At 26.3% G+C, this 24,909-nt stretch overlaps 1 protein-coding gene across 1 annotated transcript; it reads left to right on the forward strand.

Moving 5' to 3' along the window:
• Positions 1–2,263: 2,263 nt before the first annotated feature.
• On the forward strand, positions 2,264–23,145 carry LOC135923154 (DNA replication licensing factor MCM3-like). The gene is made up of 16 exons (XM_065457746.1): positions 2,264–2,329; positions 2,370–2,482; positions 2,519–2,641; positions 2,738–2,823; positions 2,869–2,999; positions 3,684–3,842; positions 5,354–5,539; positions 5,944–6,134; positions 6,412–6,727; positions 7,346–7,435; positions 9,778–10,052; positions 10,616–10,772; positions 11,372–11,512; positions 12,129–12,276; positions 22,489–22,579; positions 22,938–23,145. Exons 1-16 carry the CDS (start codon positions 2,264–2,266, stop codon positions 23,143–23,145), a joined length of 2,481 nt encoding a protein of 826 aa, XP_065313818.1.
• The last annotated feature ends 1,764 nt before the right edge of the window (positions 23,146–24,909 follow it).

Consider the following 24,909-nt stretch of genomic DNA (forward strand, 5'->3'; position numbering starts at 1 on the left):
TGATTTTACAATATTAAAATTTTTCATCTTAATTAAAGAATTTCTTTATTACCATAAGCGGATATTTACCGATACAGTATCCTCCAATTTTTTTTAGGTCTACTCACTTAAAAATTTGCCCATTATCTACTTAAAAGATATATTGAGGCAAATTGCGCTCACAAATTTTCGAAAAAATTACTAATTATTTTTTTTTAATTTCTTTATTTCTAAAAATAACAACTTTCCTAAACTTTTAAAAACATATTATACTTCATAGCATATTTTAGATTCACATACGCGTTTTAATCTTCGATAATTATTATTGCGGCTAAATATTATTAATCTTTATAGTAACCTAGTTTATTTAACAAGCTTAGAGTTTCCATTTGAAATATATTGTAAAAAGTAGACGATGTATTTAGAAAGGTGTAAAAGAAAAGATATAAAACTGAACCAAACATAATTTCGGAAGAAATGTAAGGTTTACTTTTAATCTTTATTAGTAACCTAGTTTATTTAACAAACTTAGAGTTTCCATTTGAAATATATTGTAAGAAGTAGACGATGTATTTGGAAAGGTGTAAAGATATAAAACTGAACCATACATAATTCTTGAAGAAAGGTAAGGTTTAGGGTAAAAAGTCTAACACCAGTCACTTATGGTTTTTATAGCTGAAAGTATTTTGTCAAAAGATGTATATATAATACATACTATATACCATATATTTATACAGAAGTAGAGGTTCATGTTCAAAAAATATTGATCAAAAACTATTCTTGGTAACATTTTCACCACAAGACTTTTTGGGTATTTTCTGATTTCAGATAAAAGTATTATTTCAAATTTTATTAAAATTACTGTTTCCCTCGTGATTAAGCTTAATTCGGAGTTTTAGCACATGTATAGGAATCTCTGGTAAAATGTATGTTTACTTGCTAACTCCAAGCTATATACGACAATAATTGGTAACTAAAAGAGAATTAAATTGCAAAATATCCAACATTTTATTTTTCTATACATTAATTAAATAAATGAAAGATTATTGATGAGAACAATTCCAGTATAAACATAGGGCGACAGCTGGCCAGAATAGCATATTACTCATCAAAAAATGGCCTATATAGATAATTAATTACATCGTAATAATATAATGTATAATTATAATAATCTATCCTTTTCATAGAAATTAAATTCAAAACTCGATAGGAATCTGACCAAACATTTTCATGTTGGCAAATAGGTAGATGAATTATTTTTGATGATATATAGGTCAGTGACAGCAATGTCTAGCCATTTCAATTTCAGATCTTCAATAAGTAATTTTTAAAAACTAGCAAATAAATAATACACGTTAAAAAAATTAAAGCACGAAAATGAAAAAATTAATAATCAATTATTTGATAAATAACAATATTTAATCAACTGGGGAACTGCTATAATTATTAACTCATATAACAGAGGATATTAGGGCTAGAAGAGCTAGAAATAGCAAGTTTTAGCAAATCTGGATTTGCATCAAAATAGGTAGATCTAATGATAACTACTTAATTTTAAAATAAGATTTTATAAAAAATACTTCTTATAAATTGAAAATATTATCTAAATGAATTTCTGTACATGTAATGGAACAGATACAAAACGTATCAACGAAGATTACATTAAATGGGTTATTTCTTCATAGATAAAAAATGTCATTCGAAATAATATTATAAACAAATTAGTTCAAATTGATGGTGTTCTTATTATTTAAGATAAATTTTGAACGGGAATATATTTATTTTTTGACAAATGCTTTATTTTTACGTTCATTCAAATAAATTATCTTAATATATTTTATTAATAAAAAGAGGCAGCATATGCATGCCGAAGAATGCTTTGCTTATGATATTAATTGAAATGAAGTTCATATGTGGATTAATGTCGGAAAGGCACTGGTAAGTCAATATCATACGATATCCCCTAAGTAGATGAGAATACAATTAAAGTAAAAAGATTTGTCTGATATATGTTTGCTATTATTGCGAACTTTACGTCTAGTATCAGGGCAAAAAATGACATGTTTTTCCAGGATTTAAATATCTCTCTCGTTTAAGTATATTAACATCTTGACCAGTAAAATATTTTGTCCAACAAAATTTGTTATGTTGACTATATTAAATAATAGTGTTGTTTACTAAATAATATTTTTTAAAAATTTATTTAAAACCGGGTAATGTTTAGCCAATATGACATATGTTCATCACTACATCCATTTATTTTGCCCCGCTAAATTTTTAAATTATGGCACTCGATGAACAATCGTTACGAATTTCACAGAGAATATATTCAGATTTCTTAGATGATGAGGTACTAATATTTTTTATTCATTTTTATAAAAGATTTATAGCAAAGAGATTCCACATATAATGATAAAATCAATTCAATGATTAAAGCTGAAGGAGTTAGATTAATTGTGAATATAAATGATCTTAGATCTTGGAATGCAGAAAGAGCTCTTAAGTTAACCATATTAATTTTGATTATAAATTGTTTTAGCCTCATTCAGAAAGCTAGTTTGGAATTAATTGCCTTCCAGAGAGCTTTAAAGGACATTGTAATGGAAAAGGATCCCAAATATGCAAAATCTTATGAAGAATTTTATATAGGATTAGAAGGAAGGTTTAAATTTTTTTTATATTTAACTTTTTTTTTACAATAATATTCGAATAAGTAGAATATAAATTATCTAAAATACTATTTATATATATTTTTTAGTTTTGGTAAAAGCCATGTAACACCTAGAACATTAACCTCAGAATTTTTGGGTCAAATTATATGTATTGAAGGCATTGTCACAAGATGTAATATATATTGAAATAACTTATATTTTTACTTTTTTATTTAAGGCTCCCTGATAAAACCAAAAGTTGTTAGAAGTGTTCATTATTGCCCTGTTACTGGAAAAACAATTGACAGGAAATATTATGATTTATCATCCCTAGATTCTCAACCTTCAGTTGGTGTTTACCCAACCAAAGTTTTTAAATATTAAATTATTGATAATCAAGTTGAAGTTTAATTTTATATATTTACATTATTTAAAGTGAGAGAAAATTAAATAAATAAGATAAAGTAAAAGACATAAAATTTACTTCTTTATATTTCTTAAAAATTATGTGGAAATTTAATATTTATATTTCTAGCAACAATTTAATTATATATATGTTTGAAAATATAAATTATTAGTTAATATTTTTTAAAATTAGTGATTATATATTATTTTAATATCATAATTTCTAATTTAAAATCCTTTTTTTTTAAATTCAAAATATCTTTTAGTTGATAAAAATATTAAAATTATTTTGATGATATTTTGGCCTTGTTTATAATAAGCATAAATATAGCAATGCAATGATGCTCAAACAATGTGTAAATTTATTGTAGTATTTTGTGCTTATTATAAATGAGGCCTTATATATTTTTTCCAAGATTTTTCTTGATAATATTTTTTATCAATAACAATATTTTATTTCATTAGATATTTTGACAACATTACCTTTATGTATGAACCTCCCCTTTTGGGTTTGACCACCTTTTTAGTAATTCATCACAAATTTAAGCTTAATTTTTTTTGTCTTAACTTGCAATAAGGAAATCTTTTAAATTAACAAAATCAGAAACATTTGGTTTGCCTAAATTTTATAAACTTACTATTTACAAGGATGAGGATGGTAATTTATTAGAGACTGAATTTGGACTTTCAACTTACAAAGACCACCAATCAATAACACTACAAGAGTTACCTGAAAAAGCTCCACCAGGACAATTACCTAGATCACTGGATATCAGCTGTGATGATGACTTGATTGATATTTGTAAGGTACTACAAAATTATGAGATATAAAGGCCTCATAAATATATGAGTGAGCTATGTACATCAACCTAGTAATTACTTTTTAACTTGGCTTTTTCAATTTTAAAAATTATGTACATTGAGTAAATCTAAAGTTTCCTCTGAATACCAATAATTCCTATGATATTTGTCAAAATCTTATTCAAAATATGGGATTTTTTAAATTGAAATAAACTCAAACACAATTACTAAAAATAAAACTTGGTGTCGTTTTATGGTCCTATCCCTTTAAGAAAAATTGATATTTTTTTTCATCAACACTGAAATTTATATGTCTCATTATATTGTAAATAAAAATTGCATTTGTTTTTAAATAATTTCCCTCAATATTTCATAAAATGACTTTTGGTTGTAGAGTTAGGAAATGAATGTAGATTTTATTTTCATCATTATATATCTCAATTTTAAAAAATCACTCATTTAGAAAAATAGTAAATTTGGCATTTGATCTTATATCTCATGGCCTATTGGTAACAATAAAATTTTGTAATTAATGTTTTTAATTTATCATTATTCAAAATTTTATTAAAATTGAAAGGACTAGATTGAGAAGTGATATATGTGTTTGAAATTTTTACATATCCTGTCCAATGGTTTGAAAAATGTTCCAATTAAACCATTTCTCTTTTTGTCAAGGCTTAATTTAGTAATCATAAATAAATAATTGTTGAAATTGATACTTAAATTAGACAACTTGTAATAAATAATTAACATTTACAATAATAAGCAGGGTTGTGCATTTGACGGGTCAAATACATTTTGGTCAATTGACCGATATTTGACAAATTCAAATAAATGTTTATTTGAGTCAATATTAACTTTATTTTTAATATAATAGTAAAATGAATCTATTATTATTTTTAAATTCATTGTCATTCAATAACTAATCTTTAGTTCTCCATAGCAGAGTCTTGTTCTGATTCATATTCACTATTATCATTTTCTTTTTGTAAGAATATCCCAAATGACCTATTTCTTTCTAAAGAAAAAGTAGAACTAGGAATTGTTAGTCTCTTAATGCGCATGGTTAACAAATTTTATTCGACTAACTTTAGGTTGGAATAAATTGTTTTTTATGGAAATTACTGTTTTCCACATAATTAACTATTGAACATGCCGTTTATACTTTTGAAATTAATTATTTCACCTTAAATTTTCTTGTATTATATCACATACTTCATTAAGTTCACTGCTAGTGAAATGCTCCTCTTGATATTAGGGACCCAAAAAATTAGCAACATTGTGATCACATATATTTATATCGTTTTTCTCTTTTTAAACATATTTTTAATTTTATCTGGTCAATTGATCAACTTGCCAACCCAGATAATAACTGCAGATAAAAAATTTTCCTTCTTTCTTAGAATTTCACTTGCGATACTCTTCTATATGTTTATACAATTTTATGGGAAATATATATAATATAGTATAAATTTACTCAATTTTTTATAATTTAAAAAAAATGTAAACATACTAAGCCTGGGGACCGGGTTCAAATAGTCGGTCTTTACAAATGCTTACCTGCCAAAAAGGAAGGCTATACAACGGCTACCTTCAGAACTATTCTACTTTCCAATAACATCTTGGAACTCAGCAAAGAGATTTCCCCTACGGTATCTGGTACCGATGTATCCTCTATAAAACGTTTCAGTGAACAAAGATCGGTTTGAATTTTTATCCCATAATAATAACTATTTATTATGTAGAAGGCGTTAAAAAAATTATTCATTTTTTTACATAATTATTCTGTATTAGAAACCAAAAAATTTACACTTTTCTTTCTGCATTTGAATTCTGTTTTTAGAAAAATAACCTTATTTTGTTTGTTTTTTTCGATCAGAAATGACATTTTTTTTTTGATTTTGCTTAACCAAAATTTTCCTTTTTTACTTGTGATTTTAAATAATAAATAAATTTTGCGAAATATAATATTTTAAAAGAGTTATAGAAATAAAAAAGAATGAAATTAAAATTAAAACATACTTTTTTAAATATTTATTTATTTTTATAATTATATAGATCATTTTTATCACAATCAAATCTCAACTGTAAATGCATTTTTTTATAGAGAGATGTTTTCGAAATATTAGCTCGTTCATTAGCTCCATCTATACACGGTTTAGAATATGTTAAAAAAGCCGTACTTTGCATGTTATTGGGAGGCGTAGAAAAAATTCTGCAAAATGGTACCAGGCTTAGAGGCGATATTAACATTTTATTGATAGGGGATCCGTCTGTAGCAAAATCACAGATATTAAGGTTCTTCTTCAATGTTTATATATCATTTATAAAGGTTATATTTAATTATTTATAATTCCACCTTATTCATAAAGTTCACTTTTAAATAATCATATTGTTAAACCATATTGTAATATTAAGAGTGGATTTCCTGCATTAAAAACGCCTTTAATATTGATCTTAATACAATTGCGAAGTTATAAATTTAAAAATTAAGATTTGTCAAACTATATTTTATATAAAGATTAGACATAATAAATTAAACATCTTTAATTTTTTTGAAAAATACTGACACAAGGTATGTCTGGAAAACGGCTCCTCGTGCTATATCAACTACTGGTCGCGGTTCTTCTGGAGTAGGTCTTACAGCTTCTGTCGTGGTTGGCGGAGATGGTGGTGGGGAGGATTCGCGTCGTTTAGAAGCTGGTGCGTGCGTTTTGGCGGACAGAGGGATCGTCTGCGTCGACGAATTTGACAAGATGGCGGACTCAGATAGGGCTGCTTTTCACGAAGTTATGGAGCAAGGCAAGGTCACTGTGGCTAAAGCTGGAATACGTGCCACGCTTAATGCTAGGTGTTCTGTACTGGCTGCTGCCAACCCAGTCTATTCTAGGGTTTATTTTTTGAGAAACAATTTTTTTGTCATCTTAAAATATTTTATAGGTTAAAAGTGAAAAGATCATCTAATTCCCAATTTTACTCCATTTCCCTTTCTATGCATAAGATATTTTTAATTTTTTCCTCCGAAAAATATAATAACCATTTCCATAATTTATAAAGATACTGATAATATTTCACTTTCATTTTTTATTGAAAAGAAAATATCTGTTTTTCCTAATTGGGTTTTTATTAACTCTTGACAAATTTTAAACACGACTTATTTTTTGAAAAAAATCTTTTTTGAAAAGGGTATAAAATAAATTATAACAGTAACCGATGCACAAATACACCATTAATGACAAATTCATAACCTCAAAAGATGACCATTTACCTTATACTTGTCTCTTCTCACTACTCTATGTTGACTAAAACTTTAACCCCTTGAGTGGTCATCTTTGGAAGTTTCACTTTATATTGGCGTTTGTTTTTAAATGGCGCCAAATATTTATGAAAAAACATTTTGTTTAGCTTTAGTTTTATGTTTTATTTTCCTATAAATTTTTAGTATAATTTAAGATTTTATTATTACTATTTAATTTACTAATAAACAATGCCAAATTGTAATATTAAAGTATGATCAATACAAAACTCCTATGGAAAATATCGGTATGCAGGACTCCTTGTTATCCCGTTTTGACTTGGTGTTTATATTGTTAGATCAGGTAACAATTTAATTTTGTAAGATATCTTAAATTTCCCTATTTATTAATCAAAGTGGGTTTTAGGATTTTATAATTAATATTTTTTTTAGATGGGAATATAAAGCTTAAACAACTTTAAATGATAAAACAAGAAGATATTTTTAATATATGCCTCATTCAGAATTTTTAAATAATCTAGATAAACTATATGTATAATTATCTAGATCCCTTATAAAAAGTCTGGGTGAATTTATTTTTGAAAAAAATATATTTTGCTTTTTATAAAATTACATTAAAATTTTTTATTAAAATGATGTCCGAGTTTTTTTTCTTTACAATTTAAACAAACAAGATTGGCGTTGTTAATTGGTTGGTTGTGTAAAACCGACCCGGGGTTTGGGTCTAAAAATCGACTAAACCAGCTCTGAGCACGAACCACGAGCACAGATCCTGTGTCCAGACCCGTGGTTTAGAGCTGGGGTTTAGATAAACAAAAACTAAAAAAAAATCTTAAATCTTATTATACACTAATTATAAATTAAAGCTTTTTTAAAATTTTATTCTACATCAATCTCATTTTCTAACCATTTAAATATTGTTTAAATTGGGGTGCTTTTGATTGGAGTCAATTTGACCTAGCCATTTTTTCTCTTCCAGACTATGAATAGTTAACCCTCTTCAAAAATTTTATGGGATTTATAGGACATCTACTAAAACTTTACAAAATTACTTAATTATAATATCGACAATTATCTCTTAACATATTATTTTTTAAACTTTACCATAATTATTCTCAACAATAATCATGCGTTTTTTAATATATTTTTGAAGTTGTTTACTAATTATTATTTTAGTTAATTATATAGAAAATTTTTTATTAAAAAAATATTTTTTTATTAAATTTAACTTTCATTATAATTTTAAAAAAGAATTATTAAAAATAAAATTTCCGTTTTTTTTATATTTTTGAAGTTAGGTTTATTAATTATTATTTTTCAGTGTTGTGATGATTTAATGAAACATGTTGACGATTAAATTAAAAATAAAACCCATTCAGATAATATATTTTGTTTACAAAAATAATTAAAATAATACATTTACTTTTAAAAATTTGAAAAAAAATGTTGAGAAAAACATTATTATTTTTAAAAAAATTTACCTTAAATTAAAACTTATAATAATTATTTTTTTATTTTACGACGATTTTAATTTTAAACTTCTTCAAACCAAGTATATTTTTAATCGGCTAAAAAATCGGCTATATCAAGCTTTTTAGCTGAAAAATATCGCTCTGACCTTGCAAGGTTATTCTTAAAAAGATAGAGGTTAAATTAATAGGCAGAACAAAAAGACGCTTGTTTATAACCCCTTCCCCCCCCCCCCCCAGGTAAAAACGATTCAAAAGCATTCTAAATATCCCATTCAAGCTCAATCTTGTTGAATTTAGGAACTATTGTTATCAAATGTACTTGTCTAAAATACATTTCTAAAATTAGAAAAAAAATCAAAACGTGTTTAAAAATAGCGATGAAATTAAGCAAATCCGGCCAGAAAGTTCGTATCTAATTCGGAACTAGGATGGTATAGCTGGAAATAATCGTTTGGCTAACCAACATAATAAGTTTAATCCTATTTTTTTGCTATTTCTAAGCATAGGTGGTTTAACTCTAAGCTGAGTTGCTTGCAGGACTTTACTGTCTTACCCCAGAAAATGCCATTGCATTTTGCTGTTTGTATACTTTTGGTAAATAATTTTTATTTAATTTGGAATAACATTATACCCCGAGTCTAAACCACGGGTCTGTGCTCCAGGTTCGTGCTCAGAGCAAGCCTGAGCACCAAATTGGGTCGTAAATTTTACGACCTAGCAAATTAACAACACTAAAAAGAGATAAATTTTGGATGACCAAAAAATTCCAAAAAAAAATTAGATTTTTATTCGATTTTACAATTGGTATATTTGCCTTTTTTTTATTGTTGGTCCAGGCTGCCCATTAATTCCTTATTGTTGGTCCAGGCTGCCCATTAATTCCCATTTTCTAATGGTCCTAAGTTTTGTTGTTGTGTTTGCCTTAGTCATCAATAGAGTGATTGCTTGATTCACCATGAATATATGACATGACTGAACAACATTGCTAACTGTCATATCGAAATATTGCATTTTTTTCTTTAATTTTTGAAATCGAACTCAAACAAAATGTCTGTAAAAATCTATTAATAATCTCAACACCTTAAAAAGTTATTTTAATTATCAATTATAAGAGACCTTTTAAAGATATATATGGCACTATACCTTGTTTTAATAATTTTTTGAAAAGGGGCAAGTAAACTTTAACTTAAAACCTTCTTTTTTAAATTGGAAGGCGGACTCTGAACAAGATCAGCGAATATCAGATCACATAGTTAGGATCCATCAATACCGAAAGCCAGGTGAAAGGGATGGATATGCTTTACCTTTGAATCTCAACTCTATGGACAGTAGGCAATTCCTGTCCACATTTTCCCTGGATGAACCTGAAGAATATAATCCTAATGGTATGGATGCCAATGATGATGGTGTAGGAGGGAATAAGAGGCATTCAGGTTCTAATGCGATTTACGAAAAATATGACAAATTGCTTCATGGGCCAGATTATAGGTATTATTTCTTCATAGATTTGTAAGTTACTTTAGTAGTCTACTTGATTTGAAAAAGTCAATAGTTAAATAATAGTTACCTTAATTTTTGCAAAAATATAGTTTTTTTTATAAGAAAGAACTTAACAGCAGCTTTCAAAAAAAAGTATGCACATTGTATGTTAATTTAATTTTTAAAAAATTAAGAAAAATCTGGCCTGACTCGGTGTTGGTAATTTTTTTATTTTCAGACCAGGTCTTGATTTCAAAATCATATCATTTTATGGCCTGAAATACTTTATACAAGCAGACACATCTTTGATAATTTAAAAGTGTAAAAAAAGGTAATATCATTTATAAATAATGATTACAGCACAAATTATATGTAATTTATGTTTTTTTTAGCTGGATTTATATTGAACCAATCTTCATTTAGATCATTTTCATATTTTATTTTCAATTTTTTATTTACTTTCAAAAGAATATAAATTTATTTTAAACGGGATAATATTTTCATTTTCAAAATAATTTTTTTTTTGATTCAGATACCTCTAAAAAATATTTTAATTATATTAAATTAATAAGGAAACACCGTATTCTTAAGTCCCATTTCTTGAAAAAGTACATTCATCTTGCCAAAAACTTGAAACCCCAACTGACGCAAGAAGCAACGATTTACATTTCCGAAGAATACGTTAAATTACGGTCTCAGAGTTCTGTTATGATCGATAATATTGCAAAGGTATTTAATGTTTTCCAGATTTGTTAATGCTTTCGATATAAAGAATCCTAATGAGATTTTAATATTCATATATTTTTTTGAAAAAATTTATTAATAAGCAGTTTAGTTATGGACAAAATAGAAATTGAACCTTATTTTAAAGTACTTTGAGAGGGAGGGGGAAAAAGTTGCTGACACTGCTGTTCAAAATTCCTTTAAACTGTTTTTATTTATGATTTTAAATGTTTACTTTGATTTATATACCAAATAATTGCAAACAAACTATTCTTTAAATTATGCTTGTACATGATCGGGGTTGAAAAGTACTATAAATACTTTGCTACTCCTTTAAAATTTTTTAAAATTATATCTGTTATCTAAGACACATTTTTTTAATCATAAAAAGTTGCCCAAATTTTAATAAAGGTATTATAATAATATATTTAATTTTTATTAATTTCTTAGTTTTATTCGTTTTTAAATTTTATCTTCATTTTACTAAAAATATATATCAAATCTAAATTACTTTTTTATAAAAAAAATCAAGGGTACAAAAAATAGGAAATTTACTATGAATTTTAAACTATAATAAATATTGATTCTTCGAATTAAAAATAAAGACCCAACCTATAACAGTTAGAACCTTGGAAACTTTAATTCGTTTATCTACTGCTCACGCAAAGGCGAGACTTAGTAAGAACGTTGAATTGATTGACGCTCAAGCTGCTATGGATATGGTTCAATATGCCTATTTTAAAAAGGTTTTTTTCTTTCCTTTAATTTTATAAAATGGATTGCTAGATTCGTTCATTTTCTATCATACATTTTATTAAAACCATTGAATGCTGATATTATTAGTACTAATAATTGATAAATTTTTCTGCTTTTGCTGACCCAAATTCAATTTATTATCATTAAATGTTGTAAATTTAAATTTTAAGGATATGTAGGTTAAGAAATTTTGCTATTTTTTTGTAAATATTTAATAAATAATAGGTTTACATAATAATATTAGATTATTAATTTATTTGTGAAAATCAATTGATATAAGGATGAAAAAAATATTAGAGCATAAATTTATGAAAATTATTTTGTTACGAAAAATGTATAAGCTGTAAATTTTTTTTACAATACTATTTAGTCTACATTAATTATAAATATAATTTTTTTTGACCTTAAATTTATCACAATAATTGACACGCTTTTAGAAATAAAGAAAAGAAATGAGAGAATAAATTTTTATAACATTATAATTTTGTAATTTGCTTCATTATTATCTCATTTTATTTATTTGATAATGTTTTTGTGAAATTAACCCGATTTCAATAATGACCTAAATATTTTAAACTCTTACCTATTTTTGCTAATCTTTTTAAGGTCGTAAATAAACCCAAAAAGCATAAAAGTTCTAACAAAAACGCAACCGTAGATAATGGTCAGGCATCTTCCGATGACGAATATTTGAGTGACACCGACTACGATCGTATGGAAGTCACTAGACCCACTACTGATCTATCGATAGGAGGTATTGCATCATATTTTTACTACCAATATCCTAAATTTAATTAAGATTTTTCCAAATTATCTAGCGTAAACTAATCAATTAAATAGGTCATTTGGCATTATATTTGGGGAGGGCGTAATAACTAGAGAGACTGAGCTCCCAGATTCCAACCCATGGTTGCAATTTTTAGTTCATTATTTTCTATAATATTTTAAGTATTTCGACCACTATTTATATTTTAAAAAATTCGTTTGACATAATAATTCAAATGTAGGATATATTTTTTTAAATTTACATTAAAAAGTTTTTAGTTTTGTAAATAATAAATATCTACATTGTGGGATGAAGGGTGGTTTGCTAATAACTAAGAAACTTGTAAGGGTTGCGATGTTCATTTACATTGATGCATATGCTTCACCCTGTTAACCTTGTAGTCATTAGTGTTTTTAAACCGCTCGATTTGAGTCGATTTTTAAAAAAAGGAGAACAAGCATATTATGCAAGCCTGAAAATTTTGTTCATGGATGGAAAAAAAGTTTGGACATCTTTTAGCAAAATCTTGAGGTTTAGGCACTATTTTTCTGGCTAAAATATGAGTTAGCCGTTTTTAAAAATCGGTTCAAATTAAGCCGTTTTGCAACACTAGTCTTTTCTGACAACAGCTCAGTGAGCAACTTAGATCGGGAACTGAAAATACGTACCTTTGCAGTTCATATATAATGTTTTTGTATGCTAACCATATATTTAATGTTGATTTTTGAGTAGGATTTAAAGGATATGAAGACCATTTAAATTTTTAAATGCTCTGAGTGAAACATTTTTGTTTTTTTAATATGTACATTTAAAAAAAAATTATATGTTGAATAAGAAGAGGAAAGTGGAGGATTAACATTAAAACATCAAAATATAGTTTATAATAATCCAGATAATTTATATGGTATCGGAAAAAATACTTTGATTGATGGCAGAATAACTTAGCTCTCAAAGGTTGTGGGACAGAAAGAAAGAAAATTGAATTTAGATTGAAAGGAATAGGGCATGAATATAATTAAAAAATGATGGAGAGGCTAGTGTTGTTAAATAGTTGAGTTTTATCGACTCTGAACTCGAGCCATAGTCGTATAATACGGCTCAGACTAGAGCGGCTCAATAAGCCATTAGAGCCGACTCCCGAGCCGATTTTATATTAAAAATTATATTATTTATAAAAGATATCAAATTTATAAAGAATTATACAAACTATTATTTTATATATATAATAGAGTTGTTAAAAGTTATTTTTTAAATGGATCTAGGTGCAGATACAAATACATCGTCTAAAAATGGATCTAGATGCAGAAATATACAATTTTAAAGATACATCTAGATACAGATACAAATTTTTGCATACTAATATACGGGGTTCGCCGTTGTTCTCGAACAGATACAGCAGATATAATCTTGATCTGTAAATATATTTGGGTTTATTTAGGGGATATTATGCCACAAGCTAAGAATCCGTTTAATATATTATTTGGTGTTACTGTAATTATATATTTTAACCGACCCATAACAGCTTTATTACCCCAAGGTGACATATATTATAAACATCGTTATTGCGTGGTGACTTCTCTATAGATTTCAGATAAATTTTATTTTATAACAAATACATTAAGGAACATATGTGCCAAATTTGAATCCTGAGGATATGTATATTTTAGTAAAAGCAAAATATACTAGAGAATGATTTTTATATTTTTTGGGTAAAAAACAATTTTTTGACAAAATAGAAAAACCAGGTAAGTTTTTTAAAAGATGAACATAGGTATGAATTATTAGATATAAAAATACATCTTCACACCAAATTTAAAATCTTTGTGCTCAAGGGTTAAAAAATTATTCGCGTTAACATTGTTACTCCGTCAATTGCTTTACCCAGGTCTCCCCTACATAGAGAAATTTTTTTAAGAGATATATAATATAATATAACATGATATTGCATCAAACTTTAAAATTTATTTAAAATTTTTTACATTATTATTTATCTCATAAGAATTCAAGTAAAATTTCTTTTACCTGAGATTATACCTATATAAATCCTGCATAATAATTTAATTGTATGATAAATCAATTGAAATTGACGCAATAATTTGTTTTTTATTAATATATTTTCGAATATTATAATTTTATATATGTATAAATAATGTAAAAAATATTATATAAACAATATTATATAAACAATTTAAATAGTATAATACATAAATTATTTATTCCCAAATATTATCGGTAATAGTAAAAAGATTCACATCCCACGAATTTAACGATAGCGTCTGTTTAAGAACGGATGAAGACATCCTATTTCTCTTCTTAGTCATTGTATCGACAGCTAGAGAAAGTTCTTTCACTTGATGCGGATGTAGTTTGTTGTGCCATAAAATCTTTAGCTATTTTGGACAACCTTGGAAAACGATGAGTATACCGAGACCACCATCCCAAAACATTCTCGGTGGTCTGTGCAACTGGGTCTGATAAATAATCCTCTATTTCCCCCATAGCAGGATTCACGGCTTCTTGGGCACAGCTAAAAATGAATATATAATTTATATATAAGTTAATAAATACTTACGTACGTTCGCAATTCATTAAGTATATTCACTGACATTAAATGAGATTCATTTTCTTCATTAGTAAAATTATATCTATCCAAATTATTATTATCATCATTATATTGAATAAATAAATCTTTGAATCTTTCATAATATTCAGATGTATTCAAAATCGGCTGCAAATATTTTTTCTTAATCCTTGGATCAAGTATACCGCAAACGTAATTAGGAAATGATTCCATAATTACAATGTAACTTTTACATTTTTCCAGCATTTTTGTAGCCCCACTTTTAATACAATTTTTGTACTAAATCTACATACAGACTCCAAATTAGTCTGTATTTTATCCATGTATAACATGGCCATACCGATATTACTGTGGCTCTCCTCTATTTCGCAGGTTATTTTATAAAATGGAAACAAAAATTGTTCCAAAAGCACCAAAAATTTAGATTCCTCGGTGTTTAAGCTAAAGTCTTTATCACCACTGTAATCTTTAGCTAGCTGGATAACGGCCTCGAGATTCTATTAAAAATTAAAATATGTTAAATGTTATAATTAAAAATACCTTATTAATGGCTGTAATCATGATGTACTTGCTGTTCCACCTTGTGGCAACATCCATCGGTATTCTAATACCCCCACTTATCTTCATGAATCCTTGCATTAATTTGGGGCTTCTGTGAATACTTTTTACGAAGCCCTCAATTTTTTCTAATGATGGGAAAATATAATCCAGCCCGGATTTCACGATAAGATTTATAGTATGGGCTAAGCATCGGTGATTATACATTTTTTTTTATAATTTTTTTCTATATATTCTATCAATAAATTAACTCCATGGATAACATTAGCCCCATTATCATTCGTTATGCTTATTACTTTGCTAATAATTTCATATTCCTCTAAAGTTGTTTTTATTATTTCAAAAATATCCTGACCACCATGGGGGTGTGGGAATTCAAGAATATCTAATAAATTCGTTATCATCCATGTTTTATCTATATAGTGGATTGTTAATGAACAAAACGTCATTTTATTTAATCCGGTCCAAATATCGGTTGTTAAGGAGACTTCACTACGAAGCTCGTGAAGATTGGTAATAATGTTTTTTTTGCAGAGATGTATATATTATTGAGGTATTTAGTTACAGTTTGCCTGCACCAAATACAATTTTTATTTAGATATTTGAAAATATCTTTAAAATATAAGCTATCTAAAGAATTAAACGATATATTTTGTTTAATTAGATATCGCAATATTAATTTATTAATATGCGTATTTTCATTAGCCGTTAATTTTCTTGTTCCAAATAACGTTTCAGGTATATCATCTTGAAATTATTATTAATCGTTTCCGGGTGCACAGTCTGCATGTGCTTCTTCAAATTCGCTAAAAAAAATAAATTTATAAATTAACTCAATATATACTTGTAGCTGTACTAGCCTGATAATGTTTATCACACAAATTACATTTACGTCTTGTTTTTTTTGGTGTAGTCTGGAAACTATTTTTAAAATTATAATTCTCCAATCGAATGGATCTAGATAAATTATCAAGGTCAGAACCGAATACTGAAATATTAAGCATTTCCTAAATAAAATATAATTAGGAGGATATTTTATAAATTATTATCAGAATAATAGAATCATCCATAAATTAAAAAAATTAAAATTTTTACAAAATAAATTTATGAAAATTATAATAAACACCGGAGTATTGAAAGGTTAAAATTATTAAAGTCTACCTCTCCAATGGAAATAATAGAATCATCCATAAAATAAAAAAATTAATATTTTTATTGAAAATTTTGTATATAAGAAAATATTTAAAAAAATTAATATTTTTATTGTATATAAGAAAATATTTAAAAAAATATAAAATTATAAATATGAAAATTTTTTAACAAAAATAAATATTTTTATTTAAAATAATCTAATTTTTTGGGAAATAAAAAAGGAAAGGGAGGGGAGGGAATAGAATTGGATTGGAAGTTTAAAAAAAACAAAAAATAAGTAAAAAACGGAAGTTATTAATATAAAAAAAATAAAACTTAAATTTTAACATGCCAGCCATCCGGCAAAAGGATTCAAAAGAAGAATAGAAATAATTGTTATTTTTTTCAGAGAAAAATTTTTTTTTTAAAAAAATATTAAATCAAGGAAGGAGGGGGAGGGGTATTTTTAGAACAAAATTATAATACATACTTTTAATAATTTTATATATTTTTATATTATATTTTATTCTAGGAATTTAATAAATTAATCTTAAAGTTTGATATATCATGTTATATATCTCTTAAAAAAATTTCTCTATGTAGGGGAGACCGGGGTAAAGCGATTAACGGGGTAACAATGTTAACACGAATAACTTTTAAACCCTTGAGCACAAAGATTATAAATTTGGTGTGAAGATGAATTTTTATATTTAATAATTTCTTACCTATGTTCATCTTTTAAAAAACTTACCTGGTTTTATCTATTTTGTCAAAATACATATCCTCAGGATTCAAAATTTGGCACACATGTTCCTTAATGTAATGTATTAGTTATAAAATAAAATTTATCCGACATCTATAGCTATACTAGAAGCCACGCAATAACGATGTTTATAATATATGTCACCTTGTTGGGGTAAAGCTGTTATGGGTCGGTTAAAATATATAATTCAGTAACACCAAATAATAAAAAAAAGTATATTTTAACAACTTTGTATTATTCTTTATAAATTTGATATCTTTCTTTTATATATAAAATATTTTTAAATATAAAATCGGCTCAGGATTCGGCTCAAACGGCTGATTGAGCCGCTCAATGCTGAGCCGTTTATTACGACTAAAAACTCGACTCGAGTGGCGGCTTAGCCGCATCGGCTTAGCCGTTTGACAACAATAGGAGGGGCTTGATTATTAATTATAAATATATTTATTTATAATAATTTAGGGCCTAAATATTATAATTTCTTAAGTTACAATTTAAAAAATCATGTTTGTTTTAGTTTTACATAGTACTCTTGTTTATTCCACGTCAACCGAGCGTGAGATATGCAAGTATAAGAAAAAAACAACATAAAATTAATAATGCGTAAAGAAGTCTTAGAACCCTTGGCTTTAGACAATGGATTGTGCCCAAGGGAAATTCCAAGCTTATGGATAGAGTTGTTAAACGGCTCGATTTCTAAACTGCTAACCCAATATTTTAGCCCAAAAAATATTGCAAAAACCTGGAAATTTTGTTTATAGTTTGCAGAAAAGCTTGGAAATCTATTAGCAAAATCTCGAGGCTTATGATATATTATGTTGGCTAAAATCTTAATTTAATATTGGCTGAATCGAGGCCGCATAGCAACACTACTGGTACAAGATTTTGAGCTGAATTTTGGCCACAATTAAAATTTTTCATAAAATAAAGTAATACCTGAGGGATCTGTACCCATCGTAAAAACATCGACTCTATTTTATAGGCATGAAGATATATTTTCTGTATGCTTTGCCAGCAATGATAGGACTCTAATTTTGGCAAAGATTGATCCTCTTTTTTGAGATCTGTTTTTCGGGTACTATTTAGAGATATAATATCTTGGGTGATTCTAAACATTTCCCTGTCATTTAACCTTGATTGCCACCAAAGAAATCATTTTTTACACGTTTAATTTTAAGCCGATTTTTAAAATAATTAGTATCGTTTTTATCTTACTATCAAAGCCCTATATCACGCTCGGTTGATATAAAATGATTACTTACTATTTCAATTTATGCTATTCCAAAAATTGACAAAATCAGAATTTCTAAAACAATAGAATATGTGTTTAACATTGGATGTAATAAGACATTTTTATTTGATACCATTTTAGGAGCCTTTAAAGATATGATAGAAAACATAATAATCGATTTTCGCATGATAAAATAGCTTAGATTTCAGTAGGTTTCAATTTCTGAATGCAGTCAATCACTTTTTAAAAACTGTTTTCTGACTGTGTAACGATTCTAAACCAGTTCCAGGTTTACCTTTAACTACTTAGAATATTAGAGCTAGTTTTCTTATTGTAATATATATAATCTATTGAGTAAAGATTCACGATTCTAGCTGCCAATACCAATTCCGATATTTTACCTAAATATTTTTTAAATGTCGATAACATCCGATTTCGATATGGGCCAATATTTGTAGAACTCTTATATTTAAATTTATATTATAGGTTTTTATTATTTAAGCGAGCATTCATATTTTTTAAATAAAAATTTTAAGGAATAAGATAATTTTAAAGGAAATTGGTAATAAAGCATTCTCTTATCATAGCATCTAAGAAAAATAATAAAAAAATCAAATTTATTATAAAATGGATTATATAATTTTTTCCTCAAACGTATCACGTCAATACCGCGAAACTTTTACCGCGAAATGTATTATCGCGAATGCATTATCGCGAATGTCGATTACCGCGAAAAGATATTATAGCGAATGCATTACCGCGAATGCATTATAGCGAATGTATCATAGCGAATTATTAGCGCGAATGCATTACCGCGAAAATATTATAGCGAATGTAATACCGCGAATGCATCATAGCGAATATATTAGCGCGAATGCATTACCGCGAAAACATTATAGCTAATGCATTACAGCGAATGTATTATCGCGAATGTATCATAGCGAATGTATTAGAGCGAATACGTTACAGCGAATGCATTATGGCGAATGCAATATCGCGAATGCATTACAACTAACATTATCACAATGCAATAGTGATTTATATTTGACAAAATTATATTTAACCCATTTATTAAGTTCCAAAAAACCAGAGAATCAGCTTAATTGTCTATATTTATTTAAAGTAGCGTTTTAAAATTATTTACCTCTAAAACACGTCACTTGTTATTTATGAAATTCGTATTTTATTAAAAAATATGTGGAATTTGGTATACTCAATTTTTTTAACGATTAGATTAAGTCGTTTTTTACAAAAGACCCTATTAATAAATATTTTATATTTTAAGATTGATTCTAGTAAAAGTTAATTTTTGCCCCAACAAGCCCCAAACCCCAGGCTTGTAGATTATATTGGTTTATTAAGTCTCCTATAGGATAATTGTTATTATCAATAATACACCATTTGTATATAAATAATTCATAAAAAATTTCAAAATGTGATATTTTATTTTAAAAAATGTTTAAGTTTTAATGAATTTTTTAATTTTTTTCTAATTCTTTTGATTATCAACCACCAGAAAAGGTGAAAATTAAAGGGAAAAAAATAGAATTTAAAGCTATAATAGCCAATGAATACTTATTATATCATATTTTTAAGCATAATATAATTAATTCGGCCTAATTCTACTAGCCCCTAGTTACTGATATGATTAACCCTTTCCAGCGCTAAAAAAATATGTTGATAATTTTTAAATTTTTTAAGATTAGATGAAGGGGAACATTGGACTAAAGCTAAAAAATTTCTGATGCCCATAATTAGGGGAGACCGGAGTTATAATGAACCCAGGGTTATAGTGAGAGTGGCTTTATTTTCTAGAGTATTAAACTCTAAGAGATAATTTTTTACCAAAACTATATACTTATATATTGCATATGCGGCTATAATTTTTATTTCTATCGGACCGCTTGAAGAATTTTTATAATGCTTTATATCATTCGTACCTTCAAAAGTAACTTTTTATACTTTTACTATTTTCCAAAAATAAAGATTAATATACAATTTTACCACACAAAAATCATCTTATATAAAAGAAAAAATCCTATTTTATAGAATAACAATTTACCCGAAGAAAATTGATAATATAAATACTTCAAAATATGATCTTAATCAAAGTGGTGCTACTGGGGCTATTTTTATGGGGTTAGGTCGAACCTTTTTTTTTGCTATTTTTTAAAAATTTGACATGCAAAAAAGCCAAGGAGAGACCAACTAAAAGAAAAAAAATCGAAAAATGTTATTATATGATAAATAAATGTTTGGTATATAAATAAATTATATCAAGCATAACAATCAAGACTGCTTTCAATGTCAGTTATTAGTTATATGGCTTTGCAATTTTATTGTTTTTTTATTTGCAAAGATTGTGAATGTTTTAAATGATTTTATATAACACTTTTATGTTTTAAATCATTAAATATATCCTAATAAAAAAATATATAACTTTTATATATGGAAAATTAAACAGTTTATAATAGCCTCGACCAAGGGCTTGTTCGTCCCCGGGTAGGGTTCACTCGGTTACCAAAAAAAATTCCAGGAAAAATGATATTTTGAAAAAATTATTAGAGATGTATTTTTGAAATTTAAACATATCATAAAACTAATAGAGCTGAACAAAATGAGATATTTTTTATTAAAAATGATAAAGTACTTATAATTTTCTTAAGGTTTGCCTTTAGGGTTCGCCCAATGACATATAATAATACCTAGACTGACGATTCATTCATTAAAAGTGTACATCAATACAAATCAGCTAGAGACGCCATCTTGGTTACTGTAATAAATATTAAAATTTTAAACGAGAGCCTAATTTTATATTATATCTGATGCAAACTTTATTAAAGAATTGCCTGATCATCGAGATAATAAGAAAGTAAGTTATCAATTTAATATTAGTTTTTAACATGAAAATAATTATTATAAAGGTTACCAAAATGGCGGGTCCAGCTGATTTGCTTTTAACGACGCTTAAAAATGCATTTTAATGAATGAATCGTCAGTCTAGGTATTATTATATGTCATTGGGTTCGCCATAACCCTGTTCTCCCCTACAAGTTTTCAATAAATTAAAAAGAAAAAACTTGATGTTTAATATTTAAAATGATTAGATGAAAAAGAGAAATCTATTTTATTACTTAGAATCTTTTTTATATATTTTGAGTCAAAAAAAAAGAAAAGCCTTAGCCTTAATTTCAATAAAACAATGTTTTTAGAGCCAATCCCCATTTTAACTTAATTTTCAGATTCAACTAAGTCAGTCGATAAATATAAAATTGTAACTTTCTTGAAACTCCATTCGCGATATGATAATGCACTCTATAATGCATTCGCGATAATTCATTCGCTATAATGCATTCGCTATAATTCATTCACTATAATGCATTCGCTATAATGGATTCGCTATAATATATTCGCGATAATTCATTTGCCATAATACATTCGCTATAATGCATCGGTAATATATTCGCGATAATTCATTCGCTTTGATGTATTTGCTATAATACATTCGCGATAACATTTTCGCGGTATTACATTCGCGCTAATACATTCGCTATAATATTTTCGCTGTATTATATTCGCCATAATGCATTCGCTATAATATCTTTTCGCGGTAATCGACATTCGCGATAATACTCAAAATGTTAAGATAAATATATATATAAATTATTGAGATTTTCTTTAAAAATTTAGGGTTTACTTTTTCATTTTACCTTTCTTAAATTTTATCTTTCTAATTTTAGTTATATTATTTGTTTTTTTTATATGTACGGGATCGGTATTTTCAGAGTATCTGCTGATTTTTAAAATGCTGAGAATCAGCGTTGATCTTATTCCAAGTATTTTTATTGCTGAGAATATTTTTTTTATTATTTCACACAATTAATTTATTTCACAATTCTACTTAATTTAAAAATTAATATCTCCATTTTTATATAGATAATACTTTGCCCGAAGAAGTGTCCATCTCACAAGATATGGATTTGGATGTGAATACTGAAAAATTACCTCAAATAATAGCCGATGATAGGTAAAATATATCATTTATTTATCTCCTAAAATTGACAAAAGCATCACACATGCTTATATTATTTTTTAAAAACCTTTTATTTCAATAGAAAAATCTAGATAATGAAACCTCAAAAAATATATTTTATAGGTGACAATTATAATTATTACCTAGGAAAATTTTAACTGGTTGATTTATGACCTTTTGAATATTTTATGATTGCATTCTTATTTTGCGATTTCGTGTCCCAGCAGTTTTATGAATATTTTGCCCTATCGTTTAAAATATCTTGCCTCTTAAAAACTTTTTAAACGGTTTTTGCTGTATTTTTAAGACAATTCTTTTGTTTAACCATTATTTATTTTTTTTATCTCTAAAGATTAAAACAATTCAAGAAACTGTTGCTAAAAATATTCGATTCTTTCAACTCGGAATTTGTAGAATTGAAATACGTGCACGAAAATATCAATATAGATATAACACCAGATATTAATGAATTCACTTTAAATGAGATAGATGCAGCATTGGCTACGATGTCCAATGCGAATCAAATAATGTTGGATAAAGGAAAGATATTTCGAATTTAATTATAATTATGTTATGTAACCATTATACACTATTATAGAAATGTGATATATAAATTATAGATTTAATTAAATAAAAAAATATTGTCTATCAGATAATATATAGGAAATCATATATTTAGAATCATTAAATATATATTCAAGATACAGTAGAAATATAAATTAAATAAATATCAAAACCTCGTAGAATCTACCTTTATACTAGGGTTGGCAAATAAAAATCAATTTGATTTAAATCACCCCGAATTTTTTTAAAAGACGGTGATTTGACAATATTCTTAATAAAATTTTATTTACTAAATTTGATCAAAATACTTAATATAAGAAAGTCAAAGACAGATTATTTTAGAATTAAATAATTTTTATATGAAAATATTAAATTGTACTAGTAATCACTATTTATCATTGTTTTAATTTTTGATATTATTAATTGAATAATATTCTAAAAAAAATAATTAGTTTGCTAAATTCAAGGCTATGAACCCTACTTCTAAAAAAGGGGTTCTTAAAATAGAAAATATTCTACTGAAGCTATTTTACTATGAATTAGATTCATCAAATTATTTCATCGGAATACATAATTTTATTAAACGGGTTGTGGCGTGTAATTTTACCATGATTTATAGATAAGATATTAGCTGAAAATAGCCACTACAGTTTCATTGTTTGTTAAATTTGTAATATATTGTGGGTTAGATGATATAAGAAATGTCGGTGAAAGTATTATAATAATGTTGATTTTCAAGATGGTGGGTTATAAAAGCTTCCATATAATAATTGAATAATAAACTAATCTAATTTAGACATAATCTTTTTTTTAAATTTTGTCAAATAACTAAACATTTTAAAAATAATTAAATTGCTTATGATTTGTGTAATATTTTGTTATAAATAATTGATTTATCTTCAGGAAAAAGGTTAATTAAATCATATTTAACAGATTATAACTGAAGAACTAGTTTCTAACAGAAAAGAAAGGAGAGGGAGAGTTTTAAATTTTTTAGGACATACTAAACAATTGCCACAAAATTAAATCAAAATTATTTCAAATTAACGAATATATTTTAATTAAATCATATTTAACATAATATAACTGAAGAACTAGTTTCTAACAGAAAAGAAAGGAGAGGAAGAGTTTTAAAATTTTTAGGACATACTAAACAATTGCCACAAAATTAAATCAAAATTATTTCAAATTAACGAATATATTAAATTTGACCAATGTATCAGTACACCCAATTGTGAAATAACAGAGCCAAAATTGAAAATAATTAAACCACCATTATTTTATTAGTCTATAAAATAAAATTTAACAGTTTTATTTAAGGATATTCAGATTAGTATTCGTTAAAGAAAATGAATGTCTTTCAGACTAACTGATATCGAATAGTTAAAATTTTTTAAACAGTTTGCATATATCGAATTTTTGATTGAAAATCGGATTTTCATTTGGCGACTTATCATTATTTTTTCAATTACTAGATCTCCTGAAGCATTAAATTTTTACAGGTAAAAAATTATGATGTATGATATTTTTCTTCTAAGTCTACTTCTTTAATTAAAATATTAATATTTGGTTTATATTTTTTATTTTTTCAAATCGATGATTTTGTCAACCCTACTTTATACACGATATTTATCATTATAAATTCATTAACATAATATAATGGATGATGATATGATTGTAATTTATTTACTATGATTTTGTTTTTTCTTCAAAAATTACAATTTTAACTTAAAAACCTTAACATAGAAATGCAATATTTA

Source organism: Gordionus sp. m RMFG-2023, chromosome 2, assembly GCF_954871325.1.
Source record: "Gordionus sp. m RMFG-2023 chromosome 2, tfGorSpeb1-WG-v2, whole genome shotgun sequence".
Classification (NCBI taxonomy): Eukaryota; Metazoa; Nematomorpha; class Gordioida; order Chordodea; family Parachordodidae; genus Gordionus; species Gordionus sp. m RMFG-2023.